Source organism: Ovis canadensis, chromosome 6 (assembly GCF_042477335.2).
Source record: "Ovis canadensis isolate MfBH-ARS-UI-01 breed Bighorn chromosome 6, ARS-UI_OviCan_v2, whole genome shotgun sequence".
Classification (NCBI taxonomy): domain Eukaryota; kingdom Metazoa; phylum Chordata; class Mammalia; order Artiodactyla; family Bovidae; genus Ovis; species Ovis canadensis.
Window position 1 is genome coordinate 96,383,916 of NC_091250.1, and position 12,333 is coordinate 96,396,248.

At 34.2% G+C, this 12,333-nt stretch overlaps 1 protein-coding gene across 3 annotated transcripts in view; it reads right to left on the bottom strand.

Annotated features, from left to right (window-relative positions):
* The window catches only part of TECRL (trans-2,3-enoyl-CoA reductase like), a 141,696-nt gene extending 131,057 nt beyond the window's left edge, over positions 1-10,639 (bottom strand). For 2 of the 3 annotated variants that reach the window (XM_069593118.1, XM_069593119.1), the window contains exon 1: positions 10,354-10,639. In XM_069593118.1, the coding sequence (XP_069449219.1) occupies positions 10,354-10,632 (279 nt within the window). In that variant the 5' untranslated portion in view covers positions 10,633-10,639. The remainder of the gene's footprint in view (positions 1-10,353) is intronic. The other variant, XM_069593120.1, reaches the window with a different exon arrangement.
* Positions 10,640-12,333: the final 1,694 nt, after the last annotated feature.

Below are 12,333 nucleotides of genomic sequence, written 5' to 3' on the forward strand. Positions count from 1 at the left end.
TGAGATTAGTGCTATTGTGTGGTAGTTTGAATATTCTTTGGCATTGCCCTTCTTTGGGATTGGAATAAAAACTGACCTTTTCCAGTCCTGTGGCCACTGCTGCATTTCCAAATTTGCTGGCTTAATGAGTGCAGCAGTTTCACAGCATCATCTTTTAGCATTTGAAATAGCTCAACTGGAATTCCAACACCTCCAGTTGCTTTCTTCCTTATGATGCTTCCTAATGCTCATGTGACTTTGCATTCCAAGATGTCTGGCTCTAGGTGAGTGATCACACTATCATGATTATCTGGGTCATGACATTCTTTTTTGTATAGTTATTCTATGTATCCTTGCCACCCCTTCTTAATATCATCTGCTTCTTCTAGGTCCATACCATTTCTGTCCTTTAGTGTGTCCATCTTTGCATGAAATACTCCCTTCAGTTCAGTTCAGTTCAGTTCAGTTCAGTCGCTCAGTCGTGTCCGACTCTTTGCGACCCCATGAATTGCAGAACGCCAGGCTTCCCTGTCCATCACCATCTCCCGGAGTTCACTCAGACTCACGTCCATCGAGTCCGTTGTGCCATCCAGCCATCTCATCCTGGGTCGTCCCCTTCTCCTCCTGCCCCCAATCCCTCCCAGCATCAGAGTCTTTTCCAATGAGTCAGCTCTTCTCATGAGGTGTCCAAAGTACTGGAGCTTCAGCTGTAGCATCATTTCTTCCAAAGAAATCCCAGGGCTGATCTCCTTCAGAATAGACTGGTTGGATCTCCTTGCAGTCCAAGGGACCTTCAAAAGTCTTCTCCAACACCACTGCTCAAACGCATCAATTCTTCAGCACTCAGTCTTCTTCACAGTCCAACTCTCACATCCATACATGATCACAGGAAAAACCATAGCCTTGACTAAGCAGACCTCAGTCGGCAAAGTAATGTCTCTGCTTTTGAATATACTATGTAAGTTGGTCATAACTTTTCTTCCAAGGAGTAAGCGTCTTTTAATTTCCTGGCTGAAGTCACCATCTGTAGTGATTTTGGAGCCCCCCAAAATAAAGTCTGACACTGTTTCTTCTGTTTCTCCATCTATTTCCCATGAAGTGATGGGACCAGATGCCATGATCTTTGTTTTCTGAATGTTGAGCTTTAAGCCAACATTTTCACTCTCCTCTTTCACTTTCATCAACAGGTTTTGTAGTTCCTCTTCACTTTCTACCATAAGGGTGGTGTCGTCTGCGTATCTGAGGCTATTGATATTTCTCCTGGCAATCTTGATTCCAGCTTGTGTTTCTTCCAGTCCAGCGTTTCTCATGATGTACTCTGCATATAAGTTAAATAAGCAGGATGACAATATACACCCTTGACAAACTCCTTTTCCTATTTGGAACCAGCCTGTTCCATGTTCAGTTCTAACTGTTGCTTCCAGACCTGCATACAGATTTCTCAAGAGGCAGGTTAGGTGGTTTGCTATTCCCATCTCAGAATTTTCCACAGTTTATTGTGATCCACACAGTCAAAGGCTTTGGCATAGTCAAAGCAGAAGCAGATGTTTTTCTGGAACTCTCTTGCTTTTTCCATGATCCAGTGGATGTTGGCAATTTGATCTCTGGTTCCTCTGCCTTTTCTAAAACCAGCTTGAACATCAGGGAGTTTATGGTTCACATATTGCTGAAGTCTGGCGGTATCTCTAATTTTCTAGGAGATTTCTAGTCTTTCCTATTCTATTGTTTCCCTCTATTTCTTTGCATTGATTAGTGAGGAAAGCTTTCTTATCTCTCCTTGCTATTCTTTGGAAACCTGCATTCAAATGGTATATATTTCCTTTTCTCCTTGCCTTTAGCGTCTCTTCTTTTCTTAGCTATTTCCAAGGCCTCCTCAGACAACCATTTTGCCTTTTTGCATTTATTTTTCTTGGGGATGGTCTTGATCCTTGCCTCCTCTACAATGTCATGAACCTCCATCCATAGTTCTTCCGCCACTCCATCAGAGCTAAACCCTTGAATCTATTTGTTTCTTCCACTGTATTATCATAAGGGATTTTCATCTTCAGGATCTTCAGTTGCTCAAAGATGTTATTATTTTAACATCATATCTACACCCTTCCTGTCCCTCATTCTTGACAACCAAACAACATGTACTGTTGTTTCTGATTCTTAAGTGTCTATCTTATCCTCCTACTTCTCATTTTATTCACTATCTGGGTCACACATAAACACCTTTTCTCCAGGAAGATTTTCCTGTTCAACAGACCAAGTGATCTTCCTATGTTTACCACCCCAAATTACCTTGCTTTTCCTCTCACATTCTATATATTTTTGCATGTAAAATTACTTTTACAGTGTCATCTCCCACAGGAGAGAATTAAATTAATGAAATTAGGAATTGTATCTGTTTGTGTTAATGCATTATCTTGAAAATGTAATAGAACACTGGACAATATATTAATAAATATATTTTGGATCAATAGATACTTGATTTTGATACTATAAAATGTCAAAATACAGAGTGAGAGAATGACTGAATCAGGTAAATTTCAACCATTTTATTTCTAGAGGCATCCTCTAAAACCTAATCATCCATGTTTACTTTCTAAATGGAGTATCATGACCTCATGTATTAGGATATAAAAATGACATCTTAGCCTTACTGTAAACAGTGATACCAATGGAAAATTGAAATATGTACACATAAATTGGTTAAACATTTACAACAATGTATATTAGCTTTGTAAATGTCATTCATGAATAGTTTCCTAGAATAAATTAATTTTTTCTCTACTAAGAAAGTGACAGGAAATGCTTGTACATCTATTGGCATCTCTCATGGTATAACATAGTATAAGTAAGCATGCATATTATTTGGAGTATGAGGGTGGGATACAGACTTCTAGAATTTAATTCTGCATAGATGGGAGCCTGTGACTATGCCTTCTCATTCTAATGCTTCCTAATCAGTCTTCTCTGACTCTTTGCAGCCCGATGAACTATCCAGTCCATGGAATTCTCCAGGCCAGAATACTGGAGTGGGTAGCTTTTCCCTTTCCCAGGGGATCTTCCCAACCCAGGGATTGAACCCAGGTCTTCCACATTGTAGGCGAATTCCTTATCTGCTGAGGCACAATGGAAACCCAAGAATACTGGAGTGGGTAGCCTATCCGTTCTCCAGCAAATCTTCCTGACCCAGGAATCCAACAGGGGTCTCCTGCATTGCAGGAAGATTCTTTGATGACTGAGCTATCAGGGAAGCTCTTACTAATCATTTCAGAAAGGAATAATAATAACTATCATTTAAAGGACTAAATTTTTACAGTCATAATGAAAAATTATCAATTTAGTTATTTTCCCACTTCAGTGGAATAATATTTTAAAATGTATCACCACTATCTAAAATAATGTTCATTTGCAGACAAATAACTGTGTGACACACATGGTACAACATTTTTCATAGAAATATAAAATCCACAGATACTCCTGGAAGATAGATGTTTACCCTACTTTGGATTGATATTTACCCTACTTGAAAAACTAAAAATCAGAATAGTTAAGTAATATGTTAAGGTGAGAAGACAATGATTTGCAAAGCTCAAATGCAGATACAAACATATCTGACTTCAGGGCATAAATCATTGCACCAAATTATCTCTTTAATCACATTATATATTTAAACTACATACCATGAACAAATGTACAAGATAGGTATACCTTTTCTGAGAGAAATATAAGACAGGGCAGAAAATATTAAACAATGATTATTTTGAAATCAGAACTTCATGCTGCATTATGGAATTTTCAATCATATATAAAAGAAGAGTAGGCACTGGGGATCCCATGGGTTCATACAAAATGATTATCTAATTACCTCTTTTGGGGGGAACCATTCAATTTCTTAATTTAAAAAAATAAAACACAATTTGTCTTTATTATTAGAGAAAATTTTAAGTAGTTTTAGTTTTTGGGTTTGAATATTAACTAATGTTATTTTATGTATATATATCTTTACTGTCTGAGCCACTAGGGAAGCCTGTAAAATATGTTTTAATATACTTAAGAGTCTTTCTTTATGTTAAGTGGAAAGGCAAGTAGACATCCTTATAAAATAGGACTAATGGCCTGAAACACATTTTACTGGACGTCAGATGCCTCAATCATGAAATTAAATAGAAAATGAGAATTTTGGCTAGTACAGAATTTTGGCTTCCACATAATAGTGTATGGTAGTTAAGAGCAAGCCACAGACTGTATATTGACCAGATTCAAAGTTTGGTTCTAAAACACACTAAGTTCTTTTCAACTCCCAGTGCCAATTTTTCTTCATCTATACAGGGGGAGAAGATTAATAATATCTAGATACTTTTCTAGAAAAAGATAATAAGGGACAGATATATTGGACTATATCCAAGGAAAAAGATTAAAAAAAAAGCAGGACAAATTTATACTAAAATATGGTGTATTTGAGTTCAAAATTCATAAACTTTCAATTATATGATGCCACATCATAAGAAATAGAATGGAGGAGATAAAGTGGAGAGGAGAAAAAAAGAGAGTAGGGATGTGAAGAAGAGAGTGAAAAAATAGAGGAGAAAGGAATAGGAAACAAGAGAAGGAGAAAGAAGAGGAGGAATGGAAGAACAGGAAGATATTTGTATTTGCATATGCATGAAATTCTGAAAACTTCCATTAGACCATTTTAAGGCAAGTGTCATTCTCATTTTACAGATTAGCAGATTAAGGCACACATACGCTAAATTACATGTCCAAGATAAAATATTAAAAGTGGCAAATTCAGATATTAAGAATTCTCAAATTTTCTAGCTTAAGTAATAAAAGTACAATTTTTGTGAACTCTTACTAGCCTATTATTTTCTTCACAGTTTCCTAGTGAACACTGGTATTTTTGCCTTTAAAAGGATTGCAGAATTACTGAGTATTCATAAGAAGTCTTTAAAAAGTTTTTGACAATTTTTTCATAGAGTATACAAAATAAGAGATAGACGTCTCCTGAGGTCAAGTTCCTTGGAGAAAAGATTAAAGAAAAAAGAATGTGATGGTAATGGAAATGTTAATGAGCCAGGTTTTTAGAGTTCTTTCCATGCTCTTGAATCATTCACTTGTCACCAGATAAGCTTCTGACATTTTAAAAAATAGAAGTGAGATAGGAATAGTTAGCAACTAGAAACTACTCATTGCTAATTTTAAAAATGTACTTTTCATCTGTATTTTTAATGTTCAAAAAATGCTTAAAATTATATTTAACAGTAGTTGTTAAATCTTCTCACTTTTATCATTCTTTATCGTCATACTTGGCTTCCCAAGTGGTGCTAATGGTAAACAGCCTGCCTCCCACTGAAGGAGATGTAAAAGACACGTGTTCAATCCTTGGGTAGGAAAGATGCCCTGAAGGAGGGCATGGCAACCCACTCCAGTGTTCTGGAAAATCCCTTGGATAAAGGAGTCTGTAGAACTACAGTCCACAGGGTCACAAAGAGTCGTACACAATTGAAGCAATTTAGCATACATGTGCGCACACACACACACATATACATACACACGAATAGTCGTATTGCACATTTCTGGTGGCTCAGTGGTAAAGAATCCGCCTGCCAGTTCAGAAGACGCAGGTTCAATCCCTGAGTCAGGAAGATACCCTGGAGAAGAAAATGGCAACCCAATCCAATATTTTTGTCTGGAAAATCTCTTGGACAGAGGAGCCTGATGGTCTATAGCACATGGGGTTGCAAAAAGAATCAGACAGGACTTAGCCACTAAAGGACAACAAGAGAGGCATATTATCTGCAGTTTAATTATTCATGGGAATTAACTATACCAATTAAATATTCCCATACACATTGCCTTTTTATGAAAGGCTTGTTAGCATCTGTAATCAGAACATGACTATTTGTTAGTAAATTATACACAATAAAAAGTTAATTTCTATACATCTTTTTGGGAGCAAGCCAAGAGTAATCTGTGCATTCAATGAAATGATTTAATTAAATGTTTTTCTATGAATATATTTACACTTATTTGATTTGTAATTAGATTTAAGTAAGTGTTAGTCACTCAGTCATGTCCAACTCTTTACGACCCCATGGACTGCAGCTTACCAGGCTCCTCTGTTCATGAGGTTTTCCAGACAAGGATACTGGAGTGGGTTGCCATTTCCTTCTCCAGGGGATTGTCCCAACTCAGGGATCGAATCTATGTCTCCTCCATTGCAGGCAGATTCTTTACCAACTGAACTACTAGGGAACCCCAAATTAGATTTAGAAAATTGTAAAAAAACAGTATTTTTAAATATCGTACTCCTCCATCCCAAAACTACCACTGCTAAACATGAGTGAATCGTCAAATCCACATATTTCTTGAACAGGCATTGAGTTATTTAACAAATAATTGAACAAAGTTGTTTTTTTTTTTTTTTTTTTTTTTTTTTTTTTACCAAACACCGTTTCAAGTGTTAGAGAACAGGAGTGGAAAAAAAAAAAAAAAAAATCCTTGACTTTGTGAAACTAGCATAATAGGGTTAGGCCAAATAATAAACAAAATGAAAAAAGGACAATAAACAATATGTCAAATAGTAATAGATTTTAGTAAAGAAGTAGAACAGGGAAGGGTAATAACAAACAATAGCAGATTTTGCAGTTTTAAGTAGGTAGTCAGGAAAGGCCCCAAGGAAAAAGTGACAGGAAGTAACGACTCAAAGGAGCACATTGACTAGTTATGAGTGGGAATGATGTTCTCTGACATGATTTAACAGTCTAGTTCTGGTTGCTATGTAGAGAATATATTGAATGTGCTAAGGACAGAGCAAAGGAAAGATTTAGGAGTGCTGGTGGGAAAGGTGGTGAAAATATGTCATTCTGGATATATTTGAAAGTATCATGAAGAAGATGGATTGTATGTAGGCTGTGAGATGAAGAAACTACTCATGATGCCTCTAAGTGTTTGGCTTGACCTATTTGAAGGGTGTAGTTGCTACTTGTTGATTTGGAAAACCCTGTGGAGAAATTTTCAAGGAAGATCCAGTGCTCAGTTTTAGATACTTTAGTTTGAGATACCTAGTAAAGATCCAAATAGCTGGATAGAGAGATGGATGAATACATAGCTACATAGATACATATATACATAGATAGGAAGATAGACACAACCATAATTGGATTTACATTTCAGGGGAAAACATAAGCTATGATTACATGTTTATGAGTCATCAATAGAGAGATGATATTTAAAGCTACAGCACTCCGTAGGTAAATGATTAAACATGGAGAAAAGTCCTGATGACTGAGTTGGTGACAGTCCACATCTAATAAGTCAGTTAATAAAGAAGCAGCAAGAAAAAAGGAAGAGGTCAGCGATATTGTCTTTTTAAAAATGCATGTGTATTTTCCTAGAGCTCAAGTATCAAACATATTTTATGGAGGATGATGTAGTTAACAGTGGCAAATGGTATCCATATACTGAGTAAGTAAAGAATGAAAATTGACCTTTGGATTTAGTGAGGTATTTATCACTGCCTCACTGGCGAAACTCGGCAAGTTCATGTTCTGAGAAGTGATGGAGGCAAATGCCTGAACGCAGTGGGTTTAAAATAGAATGAAAAGAGGAAAATGTGGACAGACATCATGACCACAATGAAAGTAATGAGAAAAATGAGATAGAAACTGGAGAAGATAATAGAAGGATTTGTATTTCCTGGGGTGTTTGTGTGTATGAATAAAAGAATGTGATTCAATGCTTTCTTTAATCCAAAGAATTCTTTTAATATTTTTGTCTTATGAATATCTTGAGCAAATATTTTTTGCCCATTCCTCAGTTAAAGTTGTAATTACTAGATGCAACAAAATTTCTACTAGAGTTCAGCACATATTACTAAATACATACATCTTATGCATATTTGAAAATTCATATATAACATATTATAACAAATCATGTCAATAGGTAACTTTCAAGTGTTCCATCACTTATTTTTTTCTTGGATTTGTAGGCATAATAAATTTCTCCCTCCAAATGATTATTAAGCTAAAAAAATATTGCTTTTCCCTATTATGTTCAAGACACTATGCTAAATGTGTTACATATCTTATTCTTACTCTTCACCATAGGCTTATAAAATAGATTTTATTAACCTATGTTCTAAGTAAGAGTCCTGGTGATCAGTGCTTCAATCGTTTTCCTGAGTGTTTGATAGATATGACTGATGTAGTAGGTATTTGGTCACAATATACTTAGTTCCAAAATATATAACCTTTAACTTTTACTACTTTTTAACTTTAATTACAGTTACTGAAAGACAGAGATCAACTTTAAGTAACACGATCTTTATATACTAGGTAGAGCCAAGTATAATGAGAGGCAATTAACATGACCTACTATTAATACAGCTGTTAATTTGTTTAAGAAAAAACTGTTAGACAAGAAACACTATTTTTTCATGTTTACAATCATAAAGCAAACTAGCAAACTAATTTTCTTTTATATGTCTTGCCATCATTATGAGACAATTTACCAAGTTGCAAAACTAAAAGAAGACAAAACAAAACCCATTGTACTGACAAGTCAAAGATTTGGATGCAGCAAGTTACACATCAGATGGTGTTGATTATGCAATAAATCTGTGAGGAATCCCAAATTAATCCTGTAGCTAGCCTAATGTGCTTCCCTAAAGATTTGCCATTGGAGATGCAATTACTGGGTCTCTTAGAGTTCAAATGTGAGATTCTGAAAAAAAAAATCCTTATCTGAAAAGAATACTGGTTTTCTGTATGCTTAAATTTTGTGCAGTTTAATTAATACCTAAAAAAAAACCCCTGCATGTTAAAAATATCAATAATAGGAAATTTAAATGCAGTAGGGAAATAATTAGTAGCTCAATATTTTCTCATTACTTTAAAATAAATTTCATGTCAAAGTTTAGATACATATCAGAAAAGACACAATAACATCTTATTTTAGAATCATGGTCTTTGGAAATCCTTGGCTAATATTATATATATTCCATTTATTGTTTTATTCCACCTTAATTTTATTATATTTTCCTTGTAAGTTTTCAATTTTAAGTAATGAGAACCTACAAACATCAACAACTTCTAAATAGTAATTTTATTTTCAAAATTTATCCTACTACTGTATGATATAAAAAATCAAACATTTTACTGAAATACTTAAATTGTAACATGCCTGAAGTTTGTAAGTTTAAAATATATTATACAAAAATATATATATTATAATGCATATTTATCATTTATACATGACTCTAGTGGTACTATAGAGAAATAATATGATTTAGAATTCTGAAGTAAAGGTTTTCAATTTCATACATTCCGCATATGACCTGCATGAACTTGTAAAAGTTCTCTCTTTCATTTCTACCTATAAATAGAAGTATTTTCCAACTAATAGACTGGTCACAATGTTTAATTACTAATAAGAAGGTATATATTATGTTCTTGGCAGTTTAAAGCAAGTAAATAGTTTCTTCTCTTTTCCTCTTATCTAGAAACATAGCTAGAGCATTGATAAATGGAATCAGTGATTGAATTTTCATTTTAGAACAATAGCAAAATACTTACTCAACATGTCTTTAGAGCAAAATAAATAAATGTTTTATAAAATGTCAGTCTTTCCCATAATAAACTGAAGTACTCATGTTTTTTTTCAAACTTTAGAAAAATTGAAAATGATTGGAAGATTGTGCATACATGTCTATCTACAATGCACATATATACTTGTGTGTTATTTTTCTAACCTGGGAAGTATGTATCTTATCTTTCCTTAGTGAAACATCAGTGATGTGAGTGTAGAAGAATGATATATTAAGCAAGACATTCTTCTTAGGAACTCAGACTCTGTAGTTTTAAGCAGTAATTTAAGTTCCTAAGCACTGTAACACTGTAGACAATTAAATCAATTCTAAATAATTTTCAAATGGCTAGATTTTATCCCATAAGCTAAATATTATTTTAATAAATTTAGTGCCTTTTGCCTGCTGTTTTCTATAAGCACTGTTAAAAATATGGAAATTTGAATATGCAAGGAAGTGCATGAAGAGAAAAATCTAGGCAAATATCACATAGGCTGAGAAGATGAGCACTGAAATTTTGCCTCCTGACAATGGCCCAATGTTAGGAAGAAAATCGGAACCTAATAATTATTAGCTACCCTTTAAATTGAAAATGAAAGATGCAGTGGGTATCTTTTATAGAAACAAAGTATGCAAAACATAGTTTAAAGTATATGCTAAAGTATCCATCCTACTCATCATAAAATTGATACGAAAACCCAAAAATACATTTTGGTATAGTCTTTTTCAGCAGCAATCAACTGATCAATGATCTCTGAGGAAGAAAAGAGAAATTCAAATAAATAAAAAAAACTCACCTTGTCCACAATACATATCTGCTTTTTGGTTTGAGCATCAAGTATTTCAATCTCAAAGTGAGTAGTTTTTGTATGTTTAACTGCTGACGTTGATTTTAGAGGGCCTGCTGAGAGTATAAATTGTGACAAAAAATGAAAATTTCTCATGTCATCCTTCAGTATGGACCGTGTAGCTCTTGGAGAAATCAACTCTCTCCTGCGTTCTGAAGCAAGAGACCTGTGCCTTTTGAACATTCTGCGAACTACCAGGAGAAGCTGTCTTGTCAACAGAAGACACATGCAAGTGTGCTCCCTTTGAACAAGTTAAATACTGCTTGTGAAACTTGGAAAGGTCAAGTGACATGCCATTCCAAGAGTTCAGTTTTATTTAGCAGCCTTGAAAACAATGACTGATCTCTTTCTATATATAACACACTATTGTGAATTGCTGCAGTGTAGATTACTAGCGTTCAAATTATTTCTTGCTTTCTCCTTTTATCTCAGGTTCTTAATATGGCCAGTAGTATCTGAAATTCCAAAGCAAGAAAGAAATTGACAAGAGTTTTTATGATCTCTGGATTCTGGATGCACTAATTTTCAAACACATGAATTATTCTTGCATTCATATATAGATGTACGAAAAATTATCATACTGCTATCTTATATCTTATACTGCTGTTAGTAATATACTAATACTTAGTACATTGTTACATAAACACATTTTTTGGCAAATACTTCCTAGAATAAAGATTTGTGCCATATTTTGAATACTCACATATACATCTGATAGAAAATGGATAAATTCTTCATTCCGTATGGAGAACAGAAAAACAAGTCATCTATGTGATTGGGATATATAGAGAAGAACTTTATAATTTAAGGAAAAGGAAAAAAACCTTATTTTAACACTTTTACATACATTGTATCACAGGGAAATCATTAAATGTATATGCAAAATCAGTACTAAACCTCAAAAGCATCATAAAACTAGGTTATGGCAAATTCAAATAAGTTCAGATGAACAACGAAAAGTAAAACACAACCTGAAAAGAGGGGTTTGTAAAAGACTCCAAGTACTCTAAGACCTGTAAAGCAGGTGAAGGAATAACAAAAATCCAAATTATAGAATGTTACAAAATGTTACAAGAAAATATTCTAGGATACTATTTTCAATGAAAACATGAAAAAGAAAAGAGTTACAATAGTAGAGGGGAAATCTATATATCTATATTAGGAACTAATCTTTAATTTTTTAAATAAAATAAGGCAATTAAAATATTTTGGTCTGTGCATTGTGTGCCAGAGATTCACATGCACATTGTTCAGTAATCGTTTTCATACTCTAGACCACAATTCCACTCAATATTTATTATTAAATACTAGAAGTCAGAGATGTATGTTCATATATGTTTGCACATACACACACACACACACATTGTCAGTTTTATCACCATAGTTGTCCAGCACTTTAAACTTGAAATTATCCTTAACATTTCCCTTTCTCCCACACCTCAGATCTAATCCATCAAAAATCCAGAGCACCGTCTTACCACCATCCCACAGCTAATTTCAGAGTATCTTTTCACCTGTATTGCTTTTCCAAACTGACCTCCCTGTGTGAACATTGGTCAGTCTATAGTCTTTAATGAAGCTGCTGAAAAGATCGGTCTTCATATTAAAACAAGCAACGTGATTAACTTCTCAGCTCATTCCTTGAGGATTCATATTTTATTCGTATATAATTAAAAAGCCAAAGATTTCTGAAGAGATCTACGATGCTCTCCGTCATCAGCATTTTGTCATATCTTTGATGCCATTCCCTAAGCTACCCACAGTGCTCAGAGGAGTGTCTAGCACATAGTAGATGTCCCATACACATATATTAAAGAATCAACTAATAAATAGTTGATCAATAAGTGTATCTTGAAGGTGTAGTCAGAAAGATGTAAATTAATTACGTGGTGAGGTGAACTATTAATGCATTATACAAAAATAACATTA